At 41.0% G+C, this 26,151-nt stretch overlaps 1 protein-coding gene across 2 annotated transcripts in view; it reads right to left on the reverse strand.

Moving 5' to 3' along the window:
* Positions 1–298: 298 nt before the first annotated feature.
* Positions 299–26,151, reverse strand: part of AUTS2 (activator of transcription and developmental regulator AUTS2) — a 947,473-nt gene continuing 921,620 nt past the window's right edge. Inside the window, exons 11-19 of one of the 2 annotated variants that reach the window (XM_065418420.1) lie at positions 21,568–21,663; positions 20,224–20,295; positions 17,835–17,864; positions 15,867–15,938; positions 10,613–10,754; positions 9,938–10,015; positions 8,275–8,358; positions 6,501–6,723; positions 299–1,541 (exon numbers count right to left, since the gene is read on the reverse strand). In XM_065418420.1, coding sequence (XP_065274492.1) covers positions 299–1,541; positions 6,501–6,723; positions 8,275–8,358; positions 9,938–10,015; positions 10,613–10,754; positions 15,867–15,938; positions 17,835–17,864; positions 20,224–20,295; positions 21,568–21,663 — 2,040 coding nt within the window. The remainder of the gene's footprint in view (positions 1,542–6,500; positions 6,724–8,274; positions 8,359–9,937; positions 10,016–10,612; positions 10,755–15,866; positions 15,939–17,834; positions 17,865–20,223; positions 20,296–21,567; positions 21,664–26,151) is intronic. The other variant, XM_065418421.1, reaches the window with a different exon arrangement.

The following is a 26,151-nucleotide window of genomic DNA, read 5'->3' on the forward strand; positions in this document are numbered from 1 at the left end:
GGTTGTTGTTGTTGTTGGTTTGTTTTTAACCAAATTATGATGATTGATGTCTTGTTCTTCAGTTCAAATTTTGAAAATTTTAAACTAGAAATAAAATAGAGTAGGAGACATAAGGAACATATGGACTTGGCTAAAAGATCTGGAAAATTTCAACATAGCATATACAAAAAACCCATTTCAAAATCTTTGCGCTTGGGTCTATACATTTTGTACAGTGGGGTCACATCCACAGTCTGTGTCAATGACTAGCAAGAAGGTCTTTATATCATGTTCAGTATCTCCTTATTTCTAATTCTCTTTATCGAGCTTCAATGTCCTTAAGGGTGTGAGAAGGAGGCCTCTCTCTCATCTCTGTCGACAGAGGAGTAGTCCTTCTGGGAGACCCAGGCCGAGGTCCCAGAGTGGAAATAAGAGGAGGAGGGGCGCTGAGAGCTGCTGTGGGAGGAGTTTTATTGAGAATGCCATTCTGGTGTCCTGTTGGGGGACTGACTCTGGGATAGTGCATGCTGGGAAGTCCAGGGGTGATTAAACTCGGGTGAGGCAGGTGACCATCCAAGGCGGCAGGGTGAACTGAGTGCAGGCGTGCGTGTTCATAGTCCTCTCTGAGCATGTGCAACCGTTCCCTCTCATCCAAGTGGTTGCCCCTCTCATGCTCACGTCGAGGATCCATGGACAGAGAATGGTGGTGGTGGTGGTGGTGGTGATTGTAGTCATGAGGTTCCCTGTCCCTGAACGACCTATCGGCTTCATATAATCTTGGTGTGGAAAGACGATGAAGGGGATCATTTCTTAGCAAAAAGTCTCTGCCCAGAGGGTCTCTCCGATGAATATCAAGCTCTCTGTAAGGATCTCTCAAAGGATCCCTCATCGGATCCCAGTGGAAAGACGGGTACGGAAAACGTTCTCCACCTGGGATTGGGCTTATTCCCATAAAAGGTGTCATCATGCGAGTCCTGTCCAGGCCACTGATGCTGTTCATGGGGTGTATACCAGTTACACCTACAGTCATAGGCATAGACACTAAGGGACCTGGATGGACATTGGATGTAGATATTGGTGGTGGCTGGTCAGATGACCTATGAGTCTGAGGTCCCTCAGGTGGAACATCATGGTCTTCCTTCCGTTCCTCCTTCACTTTGACTTCGCTATTTTTCTTCTGATTATCGTATGCAGGCTCACTCTTTCTCTCAGCCTCACGGTTGGAAGTACTATTAGGCCTGGTGCTCTCCACAACAGGGGGCCTAGCGTAGGGTGAAGGTACCCTGGACATTTGCTTAGATTCTTCCACCGCCCTGCTTTCATGGCCCAAGCCTTCTTTCTCTGAAGAGTAGTTGTCCTTCACCTTGTGATCTTCAACATTCATGTCCTTCCGAGATTCAGAGTGATCCCTCTCTCGTTCTTTGGGTTTCTCTTTCTCTCGAATCTCAGGATTGAGATGGCTCCTGATCTGCTCAGCTGAGCTGCGGTTATGTCCGAGGGAGTTCACTGGATGGATGGGTGCTGGCGAAGGATGACTGGAGTGTCTTTTCTCAATACTCTCCCTAGAGAGAGCAAAGTGTAAAGGTTAAGAATTTGAGAAACTCTGCAAATAAAACAAAGCAACAGGCTCCTGACTCCCTGTTCACTGTTGTGCAGAAAGCTAGTAATGTGCTAGTTTAATGCATTATTTCCTTTGGCAGAGGCATATGTGGCATTGCTAGAACACCCCTTCTCTACACTATGCTTGTTCTATTTATCTAGACCCAGGAGAGAGAAGGCCCCTAGAGTGACTTTGCAAACCATCTGACCAAATCCTCAGCACTCGTGTCAATGGTATACCAACAGAGATACTGGCCCCCTCTATCTGTGTAAGTTTTAGACAGCAGCCTCAACAGCTTGTAAGAAGGTGAGCGACGAATGAAAACATCCAAACTCCATCCTCAAAAATAAGTGAAGAAATTAAATTTAAATTGCAGGAGTTATATGATTTTTACCTGACTAGTCTCAAATGTATTTTAATAGAAGTCAGGGGGAAAAAATCAAGAAGAGGCATTTGTTTTGAACTGATTTATTGTTTAAAATCTCTACACATTGCATATCTAATTTCTTTATGTATATACTCTGCATCCTTCTTGCTTTACAATTTGCATTGAAGAGTTTGAAAACATAACAAAATATACCCTCCATAGTACTACTTGATAGAGGCTTTCAGCATCTCCCTAAATGTGTCAACATCTCTCTACGGGTGAAACTGATCCCAGTCCAAGAGGTCAGAAGGGCATACCACTGAAACCCTCAAACTAGAGCTTAAGTGGGACATCAATGACTACCTGCACAGGGGTGAATTTCACCCTTTATGAACAGCTGTCCCTGCTCAAGAAGCCATCTCCATGGACCCTGATAATCTTGCTAATAAGAGCCCTGCTTCTAGCCTGCCTTTTTGGGGAAGACCATAGAGAGAGGGTTGTGGCCACGCATCTCTGGCATTGCCAAAAAGTCTCCATATTTCCTGGACCCATTTGATTTTAGATCTATGTATGGTACAGAAATAGCATTAGGCAACGATCTCCTCCTGGTGACAGATCTCTATGCTGATCCCTTTAGGTCTACGGTATCAGCTGTCCTTTGTAACCACCAACAACAAGGTATAGTTGACACCGATGCAGTTTCTGGCAGTGATACACAGAGTAGCTTCATTATTTACTCTGTAAAAAGGGTCGTGTTGGGCGATCGGCCATGGGAATTCTCTCATGTAGGGCACTGCAGAATTATGTACTGTTAAATGTGTAGGTGAGGCTATTAGGAAGGACAACGAGGTAGCCTGAGCAGTGTCATCATCCATCTCTATGTCTCTGTTATCAGATCTGGGTGAGGCCGCCTCTCTGCTTTCTCAGTGTCTAGCCATGACTGGGACTTGTGGGAGGCTAGGTGGTTGAAGCTCAATCCAGAAAAGACAGGAAGTGTGGCCTTGGAGGTTGGAGGAGATATTTAAGTGGTTATCTGCCCTGTCAGTTGAGCAGTTTGGCTTGTCTTTTGTTAATAAGGCACCCTGTCTAGGGCTCCTGTGTACAGAATGTAGCTGCTTTCAGAAGGTCATTTAGCAGCAGCAGCCAAGGGGATGACATCCTTTCATCTGCACGTAACATCTTGGATACGGATCTCGCAGCGGGCATCCATTCCTTTGCTACCTCCAGACTAGATTACTGCAACTTTAACTTCATAGGCGCACATCAGAAGACTGCTCAGAAACTTCAGTTACAGCAAAATGGAGCTGCTAAGCAAGGTGTTTCTAACAGCGTGCATTTGATGCCTGTACTGATTTACTGTACCCTAAATGTTTGGGACCCGGATACTTTAGAAAAACAGTCTCTCTCCTCATGTTCTGTACCAACAACTGAGATTAGTTGAGACATACAAGCTGGATTTGAACATCTGGAGGCGGGGCATTTTAATGAACGCCCCTCAACTTGGGGTCATGATTTCTTTGTTTCTCCAACAGAGCGTAAGTGTGTGGACTTCCAAGGCACTCTGCAACGACTACCTATTAATATCAGCTTTTGCTTCGGGGAGTGATTTAGGGACTTCTTGGTATTTTTATTTTAAGGGGCACCTACTGAGTTCTTCAGTTGGTGCTAAATCAGTTTGCTTTGTAATTTATATGTTTTCAATTGTGCTTGAAATAAATGCTTTCTGTAACCAAAATGAATAAATCTGTCCAATTACCATACTTTTGGACGAATGAAATAACCACTTTTCTCTGCCAATTCTGTCCTATTCAATTAAGCAACCAGCACATACTGATGAAATTATCTCAAGATGCATTCAGATTATATCGTTACACAATAACTCAGCTAGGTAAAATGTAGTCTAGTGGGTAGAACTGGAAACTGGGAGTCATTTAACCTCAGATCTACTTTCAGGTCTGTCACAGACTTGCTGTGTTAACTTACCCTAGTTTCTGTGCCCCAGTTTCCGGTATACTGACTGGGCAACATTTGCTTTGGGATCCTCAAGTGAACATGCAAAGTATTGTTATTACTAAATAAAACATATAATGTCAGTTGCCAAAGTGTATATTGCCAGGTACCATCTCGCTACGCTTATTTTACTGCATTTATGTTGCTAAAAGAGTCAATAGGACTTGTGATATTTTCTGCTCTGGGATTACATCCACATGAATCAGAGTAGCAGCCGTGTTAGTCTGTATCCTCAAAAATAACAGGAGTACTTGTGGCACCTTAGAGACTAACAAATTTATTAGAGCATAAGCTTTCGTGGGCTACAACCCACTTCTTCGGATGCATATAGAGTCAATATATGTTTCACTCTATATGCATCCGAAGAAGTGGGTTGTAGCCCACGAAAGCTTATGCTCTAATAAATTTGTTAGTCTCTAAGGTGCCACAAGTACTCCTGTTATCCACATGAATGTCATCTGAAAGAATGCAAATTGCTCTCTGGTGCCTTTTAGATTACCTATTGTTGCTGAGCACAAGGGTTCTCATCTTGTACTCACTAGCTATTATTTTCACTGTAATGCAGTGGTGGATTTCTTAAAAAGAAAAGTGACACTGATACTAAAGGATAAAGAGTGTACTATATCAGAACATACCAGTGTAAAATTAGAGCAAATTTTGGGCCTGTCTGTGATTTACCTATGGTTTCATATGAATGCAACTCTGTCAACTTCAGTGGAGTTACTTGTAATTTACGCTGGTGTAAGTGAGATCAGAATCAGGCACTACTGCCTAATCAGGCTAACATAATTGCTGTATGTTGTTTGGTAATTATCTGCGCATATCAAAACCCTGTATAAAAGTAAGGATGGTCTTATGATAAAGGCACTGTAGTGGAACTCAGGAGATATGTCCCAGCTCTGTCACAGACTACTTGTGAGATTTGTGGAAATCAGTTTATTTCTCTGGACCTCCAGTTCTCAACTATAAAACAAGGCTAATACTTCCATACCCCATGGGGATGTTGCGAGGATAAATTAAAAGCTGATAACTGTAACTGCGCAGAAGTATGATGTATGAATGAAGCTTAATTTTTTCAGACTGATTTTTCAGAAATTAGGCTGATCGTTAAAAAGAAATATGCTTGAAACTATGACATGGAGTTCAGAGTGATGCAAAAGCAGCTGGCAAGAAATATATTTCTGAAAGGGATTGTCTTCAACAGAGACACACGTTGTAATAAAAACAACAAAATACCAAATGAAATACTCATGTAATTCTAAAATCTACCCACATCCACAGTAAGTAAAGTTATTCACATGGCAAAGTGTCTGCATGATTGACTCCCCAATTCCCTTTGAAGCATTAAAACTAGAGCTGAACAAAACGAGGCTATGCTATCACACAGAAAATATTCCAAATGGAAAAATATAGTTGAAAAGATCTGTAGCTTGACTTACTTAAAAAGTTCTTAAAATGTATTTTTAGAATATCGATGTGTTCATGTAACATCCTTTAAAAAAGAAGGTTACTCATGAGTATACTCGGTAGAGTAGCCAAAAAAACCACATCTCCTAAATATTCAAGAAAGAAAGGAAATTAGCTAGCAAAATAACTAATATGCCCATCTTAGCAGGAAAGCTTTTAAGCTACACTTGTTGAAAAAGCTGAAATCAGTTCTGAATGTTTTTCAAGCAGGACATGACACTGGCCGACAAAATCTTATAATTTGGTTCTTAAATGTTAATAAGAATTGTTATTGACGTAACTATAATGGGAACATTTCTGGAAAAAAAAAACCTGACCAGGTTTTAATTTTCATTAACCCTTTCCAGCTTGGATAGGTTTACACTCGTATCCAAGTCTATGTAAGGAACTGAATTAAAACAATGCTCTGAAATGTACAAAACCAATGCAAATGTGGTTTGTTTTTTTAAAAGGACTCAAGGAAATGTAATGTACTGTGTGAAAATTAAGACTTACTATGTCATTTGAACCACAACATACCTGAGCATTTTCCAGTGTTACAATTGTTTATTTTAAATATTACAAATGAAAGATTAATACCTTTGAAAAATGTTGCTAATGCATGTAAGCCCAGATTTACAAAGGTATATACGTGCTGAAAGATACAGATAGGTGCCTAGTGTGATTCACAAATTCCAAATCACATTGGCACTCAACACCTGTCTATATATTTAGGCCCCTAAATACCTTTGTAAATCTGCCCTGAAGGACAGGTAAGCTCTATGAGTCTGAGTCTATCCTCGTTTTACACTGGCAGAGCTCTCCTGACTTCAGTCAAGTTACTTTTGATTAACACAAGTGCAACTGAGAAGGGGATCAGACTGTCTAGACCTTCTAGGAAGCACCTGAACAAGAATTGTGTCTTCTGTATTACTAGCCTAGTACCGTCCACATTGACTGTGTTAGTTCTGCAGGGATTAAGTGCACAATTCAGTCTGTGGAAGCTATGTTTTAACCAGGGGCCAGGCTGGGAAGGGTTAAAAGCTGAACAGAGCCCACGCTTTGAACTAGACAATTCTTGGACGCGGTCTTTCGTACCTTTCTTTGTCATCTTTACTAACAGATGAGTCTCGTTTATCTACATCTCTATCTCTGTCATGAGCTGCAGCAGATGAACTGCGCTCCAGCTCTCCTGGCTTCAGCCAGGGCGGAGGGGTCGGGAACGAAGGAGGAGTTCGGTGCAGTCGGTTCCAGGGTTCGTGAGGGTTGCTAAAGTTCTGCATACTGGGGCCATCCTTGTGGCCGAACATTGAGTTGGGTGCTGAAATGGTGAAGTGGAAAACAAAAAGGTTTAAGAAAAAGGTTATGCTTGAGTGAAGGTACTTACCCAAAAAACTTTTACAGCACTCAGAGTTAAAATGAATACATATTATTGGAGGCTGGAAAAGGAAAGGAGATTAACAGAGATTCATTAGAGGCTCTCATTCCTAACACTAGACAGGCAACTGACAGCTGTTTAACTGCAAAATGGAAATTCTGTGCATAAAGGGAGAAAGTATCAGGCAAAATTGACATGTTTCTTATTCCAAACATATTGGAGGCAACAGGGAATGAAAATGATACCAGGACTTGCTGTATTCAGTCTGGGACCAGTGCAAAATATATGTTTAACATCCTATATTTTGCAAAACCTTCAGATTCAAAACACATACTGTATACTATTGAATTGGGAAAACTGGCATTCTCAGCTTTTCAAAAGTATACAAAGCATTCATTTCTAGCCTTGGCTGGTCATTAGTGAGCAGCTCTTAAAATCATGTCTTTCTGGTTACCATCCTACTTATTTCATTTTCTCTTCTTAAATTTCAACATGACTATGGCAGGGAGTAGCTATATCAGGGGTAGGCAACCTATGGCACGCGTGCTGAAGGCGGCACGCGAGCTGATTTTCAGTGGCACTCACACTGCCCAGGTCCTGCTCACCGGTCTGGGGGGCTCTGCATTTTAATTTAATTTTAAATTAAACTTCTTAAACATTTTGAAACCTTATTTACTTTACATACAACAATAGTTTAGTTATATATTATAGACTTATAGAAAGAGACCTTCTAAAAAGGTTAAAATGTATTACTGGCAAGCGAAACCTTAAATTAAAGTGAATAAATGAAGACTCGGCACACCACTTCTGAAAGGTTGCCGACCCCTGAGCTATATCATAATTAGACATTAATATACTATTACTGTTTGAAAGCTGAGATCCTCAGCTTTCTAGATACATAAATTCATTGCCTTCTAGCTCTGGTTTTTCAAGATGGGAATGATGAAAATAATGTCGGATTTGAAGTGGGGACGGGGAAGTATGACAAAAGGAAGAAAGATGTGATTTTTAGGGACTGATCTTTTGTGATTGGCCAAAACTATGAAAGATTTAGTTGACTCAGTGCAAATAAGCACAGGACCAGTAAGCATTTTCAAGTTCAGTTTCTAGATAAGTAGTTAGAAAGGAAAAAATATTCCCATCTAAGGCTAGATAAAGCAGCACATATTAACTTTTTTTAACCATTACAATGGAACTCTTAGGAATTTCTCAAGTTAATTAAATTCATAGGTTCTAGGTTACTTTTGTCTTTTAAAGTACATAAGGTAATGTTACCAGTTGGTGGTATGTTTAATTCAAACTATGAAATACATAAAGCAGAAAATTGCATCCTTTAAAAAATAATGTCTGTTTTTGAAAATCAGGTCCCTTGTAACTGTGTGATCTACGTAACTGGTATTGACACAGCAGATAGTCACCTTCACTCAAAATCCTGAGTTACGCGATGAACAAAAATAATCAAAAGGCAAATTTCTAGAGAAAGAGGTTACTCACTAACTGTCGGGTTCCCAAGTCCCCCGAAGGCATTACCACCCACTGCAGCGAGACCGGTGAACGTAGTTGGTCTATTAAAAGGCTCTGAAATCAAATGGGAACAATTGAAAAACACTGACATGTTGGCAACTGTGATGAAGCATTAGTGAAATATCCAACTGTATTACGTTTGAATAAAGCGAAATCCACATCTATCATTAGGTGAATATGATCCAAAATATGGCAGTGTTTAGAGAAAAAAAAATCTTTTTTCAATGCCAGCACAAAAGGGTCATTTTATTAGAAAATCTCTGCTTCAAAACAAAAGCAAGACTTCAAAGAATACACAGTCTTGGGGCCCCTGCATAGAGTGGCTGCCAATGTGTTAAAGCTGAAAAAAATCTCCCTTTTTATTCCACTCCCATCCCATATCTATTCCATGTACTCACTCATGAAATGCTCCTGGCTAACAAGGCATTGCTGGCACCACTGACCCTACAGAACACAGTTAGGCCATGCGCTGGTCACGTCTCCTAAACCACTTTCAGGACACAGCTAGGAGAGCCAAACTGACAGAATGTCCACATTTACTACGCTATCGACTCATGAGATTGACCTGGGCATCTTCCTGTGCTGCAAGGTTTATTGTTAATGTTATATATGAAAAAGTAGTTTAGAGCCTTTGGAAAATGTTGCAATCAGTCTTTCTATTTTCTTTTTAAGTATCTAATGTGTGTAGGACACAGGTAAGCTTTGTGGGTCTGACTCTCTTTTCACTTTACAATGGGAGAAGTCTAGTGACATCAGTGAAGGTACTTCTGTTTTACACTGGTGCAACTGAGAGGAGAACCAGACCTACTCTTTTCTAATGGATAAGTTAAAGGATTCCTGGTGCAGAATGACAAACCTTTTCCATGAGTTCAGTGCGACATCTCTGTGACCCTCCCAAACCCTGCCTGTGCAGAAACGGAAGACTAATTTAAAGTCTCAAACTCTGATTCACAGGGAGTGGCATGTTGTATTATTGCAACACTGTTATGTCGACACAGAACGTGGCTTTTCAATTAATTACTTGAATTATTCCTTTTTTAAAACCACGGTTGCTGCTTTTCACCAATGCAGGCAATTACACTTTTTACCATTATTTTAGCAAGAGAGTTTAAATCTACTGTAGTCATGACGACAGTGAAGCTGAATCAGTATTGTCTGACTTCACTCAAAATTCCAGGTGGATAATTTTCCAAATGATTTCCAAGTGTTGTTTCTGGGTTGCTGTTATTTGTACCTAGGGCTGCTGCATGGTAGAAAAGAGTGAACTGATTGATATTTTTATTTAGTTTTGTAAATTTTGACTAACTGGCAGAGCACGCAGAGTCTTTGTCTGGGCAGTTTTTATTCTTAATCAAAAGGAAATAAATAAATAAATAAATAAATAAATAAATACATTATTTTTGAGAGGGGTAAAGCGTGGCAGCTGTTTAACAATACTCTACGACCACTGGAGAACAGTTTAGAATAGGGAGTGAAATACAATGTAGCCAGTTGTCATTTCAGTGGGTATTTAGGAAGGCCGAATGCCCGCACTGGAATTTGGTGAGGACACAAACTATGCTTATACATTATTTCCCAGTTCTGTTCACAGTCAATTCTTTACCGAGAATCTGTAGCTAGTTCTTGCACTTACCTAAGTGAGCGGCTGGGTTGAGAAAGTTGCTATGATGGGGTGGAGGCCCAAAAGGGGTGCCACCTGGATGCGCAGCACCTACCAAACAAAGCCAAAAGAAACGATTTCCTGAATCAGGAAATGAACCACAGTGCTCTTGGCTATATTCGCTGTTGTCTGTTGTTAAACGACAGCACATGTACATGGCAGAGGTTATCTTAATCCCTGTACATGGCCTGACTCACTCTCTTTTTCAGGTGTCCTCAACCTAGGAGTTGTGACCCACAAGTAGAGGTCACAAACAGATGCCTGGGGTCACAGCCATCCTGTCCTTCCCATATTGCTAAATAAGGGGTCTCAGCTAGATTAAAGGGGGGAGTGTGTGCAGAAAGTTGCAGCATGGAAAACACTCAGAGACCCTGATCTGTCATATTTCTAATGCACTATCTTCATGGCATGTAAGCTACATCTGTGTGGAAGTTTTCTTCCATTCAGAGTACATCTGGCATCTCATCAGGATCCTGGCTTTAAGTGTGGAAAATAACTACAAGATTCGACAGACCAATGGTCATTAACGTATTTGGCACTGAGCTCACAAGAGCAAAGCTGATTGGACGTTTCCTGTTAGCGCCAACAGGATCGGCCATCCAACTAATATTCCATAAGAAGAAACATCTGACCTTCTTGAGTACTCACCGGCTGCAGAGAAGAGAGTTGAGGGGCGGGCCAAGTCATGGGGGTGGTGGATGGCTCCGAAGAGGCTGGGACCTGGTGGCCGGCTCAGAAACTCAGGTTTCAGGCCAAAGTCCAGCTTGTGTGGATCAGACTGCATCTGTTTCTGAAATGGAAAATGGGATTCAAAAAGAGACCTTCCTAAGAAGGAGCACTAAAAGGTACCTTCAGAATCATATGGTTAGAGCAAAGTAGTCACACTGAAAATGGAAAGATGCCTTGCTAGGGCATGGTGTAAGAGGGTGGGATCCTGAACAGAGATGCAGAGAGATTCTTGTGATTCTTCTAGATAATCACAACAGGCGGAACAATCAAAAGGGTGGAGAGCGAGAATCAATCTCTGGCTCAGGTTGATGTTTTCTTAGGGTACGTCTACACAGCAAAAAAAAATCCCCATGGCAGCATGTCTCAGAGCTCAGGTCAGCTGACTTAAGGCTTGAGGGGCTTGTGCTCAAGGGCCAAAAATAGTCATGTAGGTGTTCAGGCTCGGGCTGGAGCCTGGGCTCTGTAACCCGGCAAGGGGAGAGGGTCTCAAAACCTGGGCTCCAGCCTGAATGTTTCACTGCTATTTTTAGTCTTGTAGCACAAGACCAAATCAGTTGACCCAGGCTCTGAGACTTGCTGCCACAGGGTACTTTTGCTGTGTAGACGCACCTTCAAAAGCCCCACTTTAGTGAAGTACTTAAGCGTGTGTTTGAATCCCACTCAAGGCAATGAGACTTAAGCAGCACTTGCTTAACTGCTTGGGTGAATAAATTAGGCCTAACCTAATAATAAAAACAAAACCCAGGGAAAGGGTTAGTTTGGACCATATTCTGTGTGTGTTTGTACAGGTGTGTGCTGTGCTAAGAGCAGGGTGGAACTACCACCAGCTTACAAGTGTATCTTCTCAACATACGCTTTTATAATTACAGGAATCGTATACCGGTAATGTTAAGTTTGTAACTTAAACCTACAAAAGCCAGAAGTATCAAATTTAATGTTGAACCCGCCCCCCAACCCCATAAATATCAGTCTTTTGACCTCAGACTGCAAACACAGGCAGAATTGGGCAAGTTAGGGATTGCGGCTACATCTATACTACGAGCGAGGGGTGCAATTCCCATACTTGTGTACACACACTCGCTCTAGCTTGACAAGAGCTAGTGAGCGTCTAAGTAGCTGTGGTAGGACACGTAACGGCAGTGGAGGCACGGCTTAGCTGTGCGGAGTATAAACTCACCTGAAACTGGGTGGGTACATATTTAGCACAGTTAAGTCGTGCATCAGCTGCCTTCCCTGTGCTACTGCAGCTCCACTGTTGTTTATACTTGTGGTAGCTCAAGGCGAGAGAGTAGGAGTATGCGCATATGAGCAGGGAAATCACACCCCTAGCTCGTACCATAGACATAGCCTGAAAGGAATCCAGTGAAGGATGGACTGACTGTATCACAAATTCGAAGCAAGGCATTGTATTCCATTTTCTTTATTTACGTGGTATTGGAATGAGCACATTTTCCTTTTTTTAAAGAGAAATCTTATCTAGATCACTGTGCTGGAAACAGGCAATTTTAGCATCTTTCTATGAAAAGATGAGATCATTTTGCAATGTGATCATTTTAGTGGTCATACTTTTATAGAGAGGGGGAAAAAAAACCCAACCAAATTACCACGTATCTGTTCTGTCAGACCTCCCTAAACATAGATTGCTGATTAATTGTGCAAGTCCAGCGGAGTGAATTTTAAAATACATAATATTGAACCAATAATCTTAACAGTAATGCTGGAGCACGTAACAGTTTATAAATCAATATTTAATACTGTGCCAGTTCAGAGTACGGACTTTACAATGACATAAATATGCATATTTAAAGGTTATGACCAAGTTAATGTGCATGCCTAGTAGCTATTTTTCAAGTGCTAGTAACTTGTCCGGGTGGATGTAAGAACAAAAAAAGGCTCATCCATGTTTGGGTCTAATAGCCTGCAAAATGTTAAAATGCAAATGATATCTGATTTAAGGGCATACCATCCCAAGAAGTACTATTTTAGAGCTCAAGTAATGAAAAAATAGTCATAGAAATACACACTTGCCAGCGGAGGCCCTGCACGCCAGATATTTAGCTTGTAAACTTTTTTTTAAGAACAACTAATTTATAAGCCCTTGAAGTTAGCTGCTCATAATAGCAAAAGCTGGCAGGTATGTTAGTTGCAGCAGTATGAACACTGGGGCTATAATAATGAAAAAAACAAAACACTCCCAAATTGTAATGATAAAGGACCGCCACAGATGTATTCAGGGGTGGCTCCAGACACCAGTGCAGCAAGCGCGTGCCTGGGGCAGCAAGCACGGGGGGGTGGCGTGCTGGTTGCCGTGAGGGTGGCAGTCAGGCTGCCTTCGGCGGCATGCCTGCGGGAGGTCCGCCGGTCCCGCAGATTCGGCGGCAATTCGGCGGTGGAGACGCCGAAGGCGCGGCACCGGCGGACCTCCCGCAGGCGTGCCGTGGAAAGCCGCCTGACTGCCGTGCTTGGGGCGGCAAAACACATAGAGCCGCCCCTGGATGTATTAAGAACTAAGCACCACTTACTGAATGTGCTGGCTTGCCTTACAAGAACACTGAAGAAGAGCCTTGAAACAACCCTGTTCGGGAACGCCCTTAAGCGTGTGTTTCAAGCTAACTAAATGCTTAAGGGCCTGATCCAACGCCCACTGAAATCACTGGAAAGACTCCTATTGATTTCAGCGAATGTCAGGCCAGGCTGTAAGTGCATCCCTGAATAGGGATGGACTTAAGCATGTGCTTTCCTGAACCCAGGCCATAAGAGGACTGTCTTTTTGTTTCTGTATTCATGAAACACCTAGCACAATGGGAATCCTGGTCCATGACTATAGGTGCTATGGGAATACACATAAATAGTCAATAATAATGATAGGCCAGATTATGACATATACACACTGGCATGTGTAAGAGGCAATGTAAACTGCCATAGGAGCTTTAGCAAGGCTTTTAATCAGCCTGACTATGCCTCAGGAACTCCCTGGTATTCAGGAAGAATGCATAGGCTGCATAAATTAAATGGAGATATCCTATCTCCTAGAACTGGAAGGGACCTTGAAAGGTCATCGAGTCCAGCCCCCTGCCTTCACTAGCAGGACCAAGTACTGATTTTCCCCCGGTTCCCTCCTCAAGGATTGAACTCACAACCCTGGGTTTAGCAGGCCAATGCTCAAACCACTGAGCTATCCCTCCCCTCTCATTAGCTAGTGTGGACGAGAGCTACCTCCTTCCCAAACCTGGGGCTCTAGGAGTCTCTGTGCTCCTCCAGTCACTGAGACTGCAACTGTACCTAACCCTTATGCAAGGCTGTACATGGGGGCAAGGATCCTCGTGTCCTGCCCCAGCCTGACAGCCACACCGGGGCTAGGCCCAGTCTAGTTCACTCATAGAAAGCTGTATCAGCACAAATGCAGTGTTTGATGTTAATATGCTAGGTTACAAAGCACAGTTCCATTAACTTCTTGGGGTGCAGAAAGCAAACTGTGCCTTATGGAAGTGACAAACCAATGAAGGTTTGTGGGTAAGGAGGAGGGCGATTGCCACCAGCAAGTTTCAAAAATTACTTTGTAACTGAACTGAAATAATGAAACGTATTTTCTGGGTATGTTTGGAAAAGTTAATAGAATCAGCCTCACACAGACAAGCAAAAGCCTCCAGAGTTCTACTCTGCATATTTAAACATGGGAGTGTAACTGAAGCATTCGGTAAAATCTACACCAATGCAAAAACAGCACCTGGTATGATTTATAAATTTGCCAATATGATCTTTCACTGAGCATCAAATCACAGAGGAGTCAAAGGATGTAGATAATGGCAACGATAATTTCATTTCTAGAAAAAATCCTTTCAATATTTTTTTTGTAAAAAGGCACAACTCTCTAGGTCAATAATCTTCTCTCTTTTTGGTAATGGGAAGAGGAATGAAGATCACTGGCAGGGGAAACATAAGGAAGCAAAGAGGAGAGATCCGTCTACTGCAGCAAATTAACCTGTCAACCTTGTTTAAGAGGGTTGTTTTTAAACTCTACTAGCTCCAGGCTTTAGTAACTGTTCAACATCTCCATATATTGCATAGACCTGACTTGTTACAACTGACTCACATACTCAGGATCTCTAAAGTGACATGAAAACCATGTTCATTTTGCAACATGTACAAGTTTCTAACACACAATCAACACAGCTAACTGAGGGGTAGCCATGTTAGTCTGGATCTGTAAAAAGCAACAGAGAGTCCTGTGGCACCTTTAAGACTAACAGATGTATTGGAGCATAAGCTTTCGTGGGTGAATGCCCACGAAATGCATCCGACGAAGTGGGCATTCACCCACGAAAGCTTATGCTCCAATACATCTGTTAGTCTTAAAGGTGCCACAGGACTCTCTGTTGCTTTTCACAGCTAACTGACTCATCTGAAATTGAAAGTATTCCCTGCAGAGAATCCCTGTGGCTTACTGACTATTAATTAGCTCAGAGGTTCAGGAATTATTTGGGGTTTTTACTGAAAAATATAATGGAAATGTCCTAAAAGGAAAAAACAAAACAAAATCACACACTCACAAAGCCACTGGACAATCAAAATACCATTATAATATGAATTACAATTAACTCTAACTCTAGTTATTTTATGTTTGTACAACACTTAGCATAATGGGGCCCCAACCTGGTTGTGCTCTTTCAGTGCCACAGCCATACAATAATTAAAGCTGGGGCAGATATATTAGACAGCATGTGGAAGGGAGCAAAGGGAAGCTCTTTGTGCCTTCTTATACCCAGGAACACCATTAAAATCAACAGAAGTTATGTATCTTGACGCCCCTAGACTGCTTTTAAAAATCTCAACTGCTGTATTTTCACTTCCTGGTCTATAAAGAGAACAAATCTCACAGTTCATATACGTCCTCCACTTAGCTCTTCCCAATCACCAGTTGGCACTGAAAGTTTATGTTCTAATGTCCCTGGCCACTAATGACACAGGCATTTCCTGAGTGATTGCGTCTAGGATCTTACAGGACAATTAAGCCTTCAACGTGAAACAGAACTAGGAGACTAAAATGTTTTTGTGCTTCACAATGTCGTTTCAATGATGGTAGAGCAGAGCTCATGATGAGTGGTGAATTCCTTCCACCACAGATTTGCACTGAGCAGCTCCCCACAGAGGTGTGACTGCCAAAAGGACTGACCTTGACTTTTTGTTGGTGATGGTATATCTGCCAGGCGATATGAACGTGCATAGCACACCACTTTCCAGGTTTCTGGAGAAACAAAGAAGTGACATGAAATCAAGAACCATCAGAGACACGTGACACTTTTCTGTGGTTATAGTTTACAAGCTTCATTGATTAAACGGTCTTCTTAAGCTTGTAATAAGGACCTCCTAAAAGTTGGTCACAAATCAGGAGAAACACTGAGGGCCGCCACTCTGCTGCATCCAGAGAGGAGGGGCCGTGAGGGAGCTGGTTTTGGCTCCCTGATTCGGCGACTATCTCCTGCTGGAGATAGCCAGCCATTCCCTCCCAACTCCTGTCCCCTGCATTAGGAAGGAGGCACAGGAGTTGGCTTTGCCAGTGTGAGGCCCACTGGGGAATCCCTCACACCAGGACAATGGCAGATAAAAAGCATTGCAGGTCGTCTCTGCTTCCTTTGCACCACCACGGGAGCAAAGTGGGGCAGAGATTCTGCCCCTGGGTTAGGGCTTTATCTGTCCTTCCAGAAACACTATGGGTCATCACCTTCTCAAAAAGCCAAAAATCTATCCTTGATTTTATCAGCTCTTCTGATGCCAGCTAGTGCTACTCAGGGGGCTGAGAACATGGCTTACCTCAGCTGAAATCAATGATGCGGTATATGCTAATCCACATCAGTTATTTTGCATAAGTAGCGCACTTCACAACTGTACATCAAGTGTAACGATTCTAAAACACTAGCTTCATCAACAAAGAGGTGGGAAAAAAAATCACTTTTTTTTTTTAAATCAGCCCAGTGCTTAAAATTAGCCTGACTCCCCACTATAACTTGGTCAACTTTGCCTTCAAGTCCTTCCATAATTTACTTTTAGCTGCGGGATATGTTGAAGAAGTTGGTAGGCCAGTCAACTCACCCTTGTTGTGTGGGTGAAACCCTGCTTAACCTCACCCTCTGAATCTGTCCTCTTACCTGTATTCCATATTATTACTGAAACACACGCTGTAAAACACCTGCTAGTGCTATCTGTTTGTTTGCTAAGAGTTCAGGAAGTCATTTCTTAAAAGGAAACATCTAGGATATTCCTTCCCAAACACTGTTAATTAAGCGTATATACTCCACAGCTAACATCTGTTCAGATTTAAAAATGGTCACAGGAATGAGGGGAATTCTTCAAGCCACCTGTGGCTTAAAGGCTGTACAACCTGGTAGTATTCTTACAAGCCTGGACTTCAGAGGCAGCATAACATGGCAAACAGCTCTATTTTCTGTTTCTAGGTGTTTTTCTTTTTTAGAGTTTTTATAGAGCAAGCAATTACTAAAAAACAAAACAAAACCAACCCCCCCCCCCCCAACTTCTGCACATCCATTGAGTCTGGCTCTGCTAGTGAATATACTGAGTTCTATTCTCCATATTTTCAAAAAGTTAGACTTCTAAAGAAACTTAGAAAAATTAAAAAGGCATCCGTACTGCTTTGAGATGACCTTTTAATTCCTGGCTTTCCAAGTCTGAACTGGATTGTCTGTCTAAATTTAACTGTAAGCTTCTTGGGGTAGGACCCTTGTCTCAGTTCAAGTTTGGTACAGCACTGAACAACACTGATATGGCAAAATAGATAATAAAAGGCTAAATACAGCAGTCTTTTCCCAGGCAAAACAAAAACAGAGTTTTGCCTGGCTAGTACTGCAGGATTTGTCTCAGTAAACCTTGTGAGACAGAAAGAAAGAAAGATCATCATATGTAACCTCCAGAATTCATTGTGTTAGCGGGTTGTGTAAGAAGCACAAACAATAACTTCAAAACCATGCATATTTCACTTGAGCGACCACAAGATACAGGTATAGAGGGACCTACCACGCTATTTAACAAACATGCCACAAATGTTCCAGATATAACAGGGCACTCCTTCATAATTAGTCTGCATTTTAATCCACTGGGAGGAGTGTATCAGAAGAAAGTGTCTTACCCTCAACATGGGCCTGAACGGATCTGTCAACTGTGAAGAAAAAATGACAACTTGGTTACATGCCTGTCACTCAAACAATTGCTCTAATTAACAAATTGGTATTGCTTCATTAGGAGATGAAATTAAAATGTTATCATTTTACTTTCAAATGAAGTCCTTTTGGAGAATAATTAGTCCTTTGCCTCGGTATTAGAGCCAATCTCCTTCCCCCTCCCCCGTGACTGTTGTACATAAGTGTTGACAAGCAACTAAACAAGTCTCATAAAGAGCGTTCTGCCCTCCAGCACTATTATTAATTTGTTGATTTAACACTATAAAAATGGAAATGTTGTTAATCTGGAGAAAAACATGGCTATGGCCTTTGGGCAAATTTCTGATCATATATTTCTAAAGTGGCTAACTCGGGAGAAGATTGGGAAGGGGTCTTGGCCACCTTTCTGCAGACCTGCTGGAAAGGATTGGGTTGGAACTGGATGGAATGGCACTTTGAAAGTGCCACCACAAACCAGCAACTATGACTCTGGTTTTAAAAAAGGGCACCTGGTGCTCTACTTATAAAATTCGAATAGACAATACAGACTGGCATTGACCGGTTGTCGATGGTTTCTCTGCAACGGATCAGCTTTGACTTAAAAGAGGGATTTTCACACTGGAACAAATGTGGATAAAGAATGTTTACACAAAAAGCATTTTTTGTTTGTTTGTTTTTGGCCAGATATTTTCTGTCATCCTCCTTTGCTCATGCTTCAGCTATTTATATTTTGACTAGCTTCAATAATTAGCAATGAAAATATAAAATCAATTCATTAGTTATTTCTGATATGTTTGGATGTCCCTCTTGAAATGCAGTGATAAAAGGGAAGGGAGGTTTACAGATATAAGAGGATGCTTTGCAGGAAGCAGTGATAGCATAATATATTATCTTGGAACAATCAAAACTAGGCTACAAGTTGAAAGGAAGTATACAGCTAATGACTTAATGGAAGAAGCTCTCATTATCTTTTCAACTAGATGAATGCACAGAAACAAAAATGCACAATTTCTTTTGGTACAAAGCCAAAGTGCAGCACCAGTTGAGTTGGGACCCAGCATAAAACTCATAATTGAACACCTGCAAATAGCCTTACAATACATAAAAGCTGGGCCATCTATAGCAGCGTGGATTTTTTTCATTGCTTTCAAATGGGGAGTTCTGTTTAAAAACTGACAGGATGATGTCACTCATTGTAAACAACAATTAATAGAGGAATATAAATTCCTAGCCTGCCTATGGACATTCATCACCAGGATTCATTTGCCTGTAAAATGGAAAAATGCTGACAGCTGAACAGTCAAGACTAAAATAAATAAATAAATTGTACAATTTGGACTTAAAAATCCAAGAGCACCAAACGATCAACCAAGAGCATCAATATTTCATCAGCTTAATCAATACTACAGTAAATATGGGAATACATGTCATAATCCAGCATTAAAAACAATTACATCCTATCAGCAAAAAACTTGTGGATGTTTATAAACCTTACAATAGATTTGGTGTTTATCCTTTTACTCCTGAGGTTGGGAGGCTGTTACAGGAAAGGGCTTTTCCATTGCATTGTATATGCTTTGTGCTAATGATTAAAGGCCGTTCCTTTAAGTTGTTATGAGCCTGATCATCCACCCATTGATGTTAAGGGTAAAATTCCCATTGACTTTAATTGTGCAGGATTAAGCATTGTCTACACTTATGGCAGTGTGCAGAGTATAGGCACTTCGCATGTAGCTATATGCTGTTGTGAAAGGCAAGCTGCGCCCACGCTTATCACTGCAGTGTGTAGCTGCACAAGGCAGTGAAAGGCTCCAGTAGGTGGAAGAAGCAGGGAAAGGCTCCGGCAGCAGGGAGCTTGATCCTTTCCCATCTGCCTCCCTGCTGCCAGAGCCTCTCCCCGCTACCAGAGCCTTTCACTGCAGCAGGGAAAGGCTACAGCAGCAGGAAGGCTGTGGGACACTATGCTGCCAAAAACAGCAGTGTTAAGGTGGAAGGCACTGCTTGGTTATGTAAAGAGCAGTGTATGGTATATGCCATAGGGTTCAAACGTGGAGTGCACTTTATTCTACTTGCCTAAGCCACACGTCACCGTCTACTCTGCTATTTATACCCCTCCTAGGTGGGTTTGCAGTGCCTGTACTCTACAAGCTGCTGTAAGTGTAGACCTAACTTAAGATGCTCTTCTAGCTACCGGACGGGTCCTACCTCAGCACCGGGGATGGCCTGGATGACCTCTAATGTCCCTTCCTGCCCTACATTTCTATCAATCTATGAGAGAGGCTCTCGTATTCCTAAATTATCTGGATTATTAGTTTTAGTGACATTCTCATCTAAAATGGCATAACATTTCCAACATACCCTGGGGTCTTTCTGCAGGAGGGTATGTGGGACTGTTCCTGGTCTGGCTGCGACATCAATAGGATTGGAAGTCTACAAATGTTACAAGAAAATATCATTAGTTGTGACAAAATTAGTGGGTAAACATTCCCTGTTTAGAATAAACATTCCTTTAAGAATAAAGACGACATTTTAAAAAGGAAGGGAAGGAACACATCATGGTTTAGTAAAATGTATAATACAGCCTCAATTTTCCAAACTTCACTGTCTGAGATCGTCTGATTATTCAAAACAGGGTAAACAGAATCATGTAATACAAGAGCAATAGTTACATTGAAAGTTCAGTCCATAGTCCAAAACTTTATTAGCCAGACTTATACAATGTCCGCAGTGGTATTTGGAGCATCAAGCTTGTACTGTATTGCTCATCAATTTTATCACCTGGAAATAATCCACTGATGGCTGTCAGTGACATCAATACACTGAAACAGACTAAGGATTCTAACTTCATTGTCAATACACAGTTTATCAGTAATTTTTTTAGTTGTTACAATGATTTAAATACCATTAAAAATGATTGACTAACACACAGCTATCAGAAAATGGCAACGCCTCTTTAAACAAACAAAAAGCCTTTCCCATGGTTTAGATTTAAATATTCAGCCAATATAACAAAATGCATCACTTTGGAAAAAGAACCACCCTAGGCATTGTAACTTCCCACATTAAAAAAATAAAAAGAATAGAAATGAGCTGCTGTACAACTAATTAAGCAGCAGAGTTGTTAACAGCCTGATTACCATACATATGAAGAACTCCACTAATGAACTGCAATCTACATATTCAATCAATAAGCTGGATCGGCCTATTTAAGAAAAAGAGAGAATCTTCTCTGTAGAGATTTACACCCTGATCCAGCAAAGACCACAGGGCTATTGAGCCTGATTCTCTTCTTACTTAAGGATGACTTCATTAAAGCCAAAAGAATTACATTGGTTCACAACAGATATAAATAAGAGGAGAACCAGGTTCACGGTTTTCGATGATGGTGGAACTATCAGGTAACTCTACATTCAAGAAATGAATTTTAAAAAACCTTGTTTATTAAATGAACTTGCATCAATTTTCAAATCAGTCATATTTGAAAATTAGTTGGCTAGATTCTGAACTCAGTTACCACAGTATAAACCTGAACTCCATTAAATTATTTCTCATTTCAGCTACACCAATGTAAAACTAGAGTTACCCAGCTGTCGTCAGTGGGATTACTCCTGAATTACATTAGTGCAACTGATATTTGAATCTGATCCAAACCCTAAACCAAAACCAAATGTAAACGAATACACAGGTCATTTTTATTTTTACCTTAGGTTGAAATGCTCCTTGCAGTGAGCCAAAAGGACCAGTGGGAGGAATCATGGGAGGAATACCTGATACAGCTGGAGGATAGGAGTGAAACAGCTGTAATCAAAAGATAAAAGAACATAAGGGGACATTTTCTAAATACAAATCTAGTAATTCCAGAAAGAAAGAAAGAAAGAAAGAAAGAAAGAAAGAAAGAAAGAAAGAAAGAAAGAAAGAAAGAAAGAAAGAAAGAAAGAAAGCATTCCTGTATAATATTGAGAAAATTGAAAAGCACTGAAGACATGATCTCACTGCAACAATGTTAGTTAAAGCAGTCAATGAAATGTTCACAAATGTCATGAATGTTTACTTTAGAACTTAAAAGTAGTTTACAAATCAAACAGCCAGCAAGCTAGTCTCTGGATTAGGACATCATAATATAAAAGGATCTTTTGCAATTGTTAATTTTTAAATTGGATAGAAGTCACCAATTTTAAACTATATCAAAAAGGAGGGAGGACGGCTAAGCCAAATAAGACTCATAGAAAATTACTATTTAATTGAAAAAAACAATCCTCATGAGTTCTAAGATTTTACTCCATTAAAACTCAATTAGTACTTTAGATTTTAGTAGTATCTGTAGGAAATCAGAGAATATACACAATTCTTACTTCATTAGCCTGTTTTAGAGGATATCCTGTCACATCTAATATTAGAATAGAGACAATCTGATTTGCCAAAACCCATCATTTAAACAAATAGTTGTGGCAGCAAAAAAGTCTAAATTTAGAGTATCAGTTTCTATAGCGATAGAGCCCTGAAGCACAGAGGCACACAAATCCCTAGGGAATATATGCCTGAAATATGCCCTGCTGGCCTCAAGGTACCTTCTTATTTTAAATGAGCTCAGTCACACACGCTTTTCTGTGCAGTGCACATGCGCAAACTGGAAAACAAACCAAATCAACCATACTGTTCAAATTTCATCCTGCCTTTGTGGTCAGACTGTGAATCCCTTACTCATATCGAGGAGCAGCTCCTCACATCATCAGTTCCACTGAAGTCAATGGGACTACTTGGGCAGCTTCCTACTGTGGGAGTCAGGGGTTGACAGTGTGACCTAAGAGTATGTCTTCACTGAAGAGTTAGCCTGGGATCTTACCCGGGTGTTGTTCCTAACCACTTTCCTGTCCACATGCGAAAAATTCTAACCCAGATTTGGTGGTGCTTTAAACCCAGGCTAGCGGGCACATGTGTCATGTGTGACTGTTAAAAATCTACCTCCTAACAGAGCTGTTCTAAGATAAATCTTCCGTATGTGCTACTTTTAAGATCAAAATAAATGCTGTGTTTCATGAGTTAATGGCTGATTGAATAGAAGTGGGATTGGGCAAAGTAAAAGATTGGACATGGGCACCCACTAATTAAAAGAATGGGCACCCACTAATTAAACCACATTCCCGTGTAAACCAAACGTTTCCAAAGTTTTGATCAATTTATTTTGTTTAATATACATATGTACATAAAGAGAGACTTTTTTTCCTGAGTCCCTTTTCCCTCCATTATCCTCTCTCACAAGGTCAGTTAATCATATTATAGTGACTGAGAGCTGATAAATGATTTCAATATTGTATCTGTACCCAAAGATTTCTTATCTAAACAATATGGTATGAAGTCTCCTTTCATAGCACATTCCCATTGTTGCTTTTAATTCTGTTTTATTTGAACCTGCTCCTTTCGAAGATGCAGAAAACATTTCTGGATTAGCTAATATTGAACTGAAGGCATTTGAGAAGTCATTATTAGGCACGTGTCCTCCTTTACAGTAACTTTTAATGCCTAAAATATGTATGAAATACACTAGTGTCTACTGCATTTAATTCTCCATATAATGGGTTAACTCCAAAAGGTGGAGAGACACATATTATTTAATATATTATTGAATATGACTAATAATAAGGAATGGTTTCCTTACAGTTTTACAATTAAATATAGGTGATCTTTCTTCAAGGTCAGAATTATTATAAAACACAGATGATATTTCTCAATTATCTCTGTATCAGTCAAACTAGGTCAGCTTTTATAAGTTATTTTTCATCTTCAGTGTTTCCTTTTGCCCCTGAATATCCTCTATTTGCACACCCTTTTCCTCTTCAGCTTTCCTCATTAGAAAATTCAGTGGCCACTTGTGAAATTGAACTACAGCTCCCCTGAAATACACCCCAATGATCATGCAAAGGCTAGCGGCTGTTTCTCTGATCTTGACCCATTCATAAGGATAATTTCTTACGGTATTGCTTTAAGGACCTGAAACAGAGAGAGATACTGTGACCAAAGAGGTCAAGAAAGGAGAAACAAATGATTTGAGCCTCTGCACTAGACCACATGCATCTTTCTTCCCCGTGTATTTTCAAATCTACGACAGATTGGATTCAACTCCAAAACGGGCCTTACATTTGTTCTCCTGCAGTGTTAGGTTATATGGTGACTGATTCTTCTTTCGGCTTTAAGACAATTGCCGGATTTTCTCAAGATAAGTCTAATTCTCAGGGCAGGTCTACACTAGACACTTCTGCTGGTAAAGTACATTTCCAGGCTGCCAAAAGCCCTAGTGTAGATGCAGTTATATGAGCATAAAAGTGCTTTTGTGGTACAGCTTATTTTGCTTGGGGAACAGGTATAAGCTAGATCTCTTTTGCCAGTATAAGCCTCATCTATACTAGTAAGGTTTGCCAGTATACACCAGCAAGCACCTTTTTTACTGTAGACTAGGCCTTAGTTTAAATAAGGATATGAATCCAGTGGCAATATGTGACAAAACATCTGACTACCCTTAAGGCAACAAAATCTAATAGACTTTACAAAGCATCAATCAGAAAGGGTCACGATTACTTAAGCTATGTCTACACTAGCACTACTGTCAGCAAAACTTTTGTTGGTCCAGGGTGTGAAAAAACACCCCCATGACCAACATAAGTTCGCTGACAAAACTGCCGGGGTGGACAGCGCTAGATCAGTGGGAGATGCTCTCCTGCCGACATAGCTGCTGTCGCTTGTGGGAGGTGGTTTCATTATGCTGGCAGGAGAGCTCTCTCCTGGGCTCTATGACAGGGGTTGGCAACCTATGGCACGCGGCTCGCCAGGGTAAGCACCCTGGCGGGCCGGGCCAGTTTGTTTACCTGCTGCGTAGGCAGGTTCGGCCGACCGCAGCCAGCACATCCCTCGGCCCGCGCCACTTCCCGCAGCCCCCATTGGCCTAGGATGGCGAACCGCGGCCAGTGGGAGCCACGATCGGCCGAACCTGCCGACACGGCAGGTAAACAAACTGGCCCGGCCCGCCAGGGTGCTTACCCTGGCGAGCCGCGTGCCAGAGGTTGCCGACCCCTGCTCTATGATAATATAAATAATAAAGAATAATATCTCACACCTTTTTTACTGTCACGTTCTATTACTGACACATCGTTGAACACGACGGGCCAGATCTCCAGTGGCTGTTAATTAGTGCAGCTCCATTGACTTCAACAGAGACCCACCAATTTACACCAGCTAAGGATCTTGCCCCATAGGCTAGCAGATAACAACACAATGCCCTCCGTTACATTTAGAAGGAAAATGTCATGATCTAGTTTGGTAGGATTTCTAGTAACTACAGTTTTCACAAGAGAACTTGCCAATGTCAATTTGAAAAAGCTTATATAGATGATAGCTCACTCAATGATTTCCTGTATTCACCATTGACTTCTGTGCTTTATTTGCCTAATGCACGTTTATCTATTTCTCCGGTTCCGCATTCTTGCTTGAATCAACATGCCACATTGATGATAACGTATCTTATAAATGTATGTGAAACCCAGTGACTAAGGGTGGAGTCCTGCTTTAAACAAATCATTTAAGCATGTGAGTGATTTCACTCATGTGAGTAAAACTGCTCCCATGCATGCGTGTTTGCAGGATTGAGCCCTAACATTTCATACAAAGGCCTTGATCCTGCAAAACACCTATATATGGACTTAAAATTACGCAGATGAGTCTTATTGAAGGCCAAGAGGAGTATTCACATGCTTGAAGTTAGGCATGAGAGTAAATTTTTTTCAGCATCTGGGCCTAAATAGATTCCAGAGTGAGCAAAATGAACAAAAACAAAAACAAAAAAATCGAATTATCATCTTTTTTCTTGCCCAGTTCCACTTCTAAACAAAACCAACACAAAAAGCCAAGTGCTTTGCAGAGTTCTGAATAATACTGATGCAGTAACTCATTCTCTAATCAAAATATCATTATGAGAGTTAGAAATTCTCTCCATAGCCAATCAAGTACTTGTCTTTTACCAATATGATGAAGCTCCTGACAATGGGGAAAAGCAACCTACGTTCCAGCAGGAAATGAATCAATGATACAAACTGTAAAAACAAAAAGCTCGAAACTTAAGTGAAATCTATTGATTTACAATATATTTTTGATTTATAACACACCAGTTATTAAATTACAATGTTTTTATTTTGTAGCTCTTAACCACAGTGCTAGATTCTCATTGCTGTCATGAACTAGAGCTTTCAAAATGTAACAAGCCCACTGGAACAGTTATGACTTTTGAAATCTGAAGCA

This window comes from Emys orbicularis, chromosome 17 (assembly GCF_028017835.1).
Source record: "Emys orbicularis isolate rEmyOrb1 chromosome 17, rEmyOrb1.hap1, whole genome shotgun sequence".
Lineage (NCBI taxonomy): Eukaryota > Metazoa > Chordata > Testudines > Emydidae > Emys > Emys orbicularis.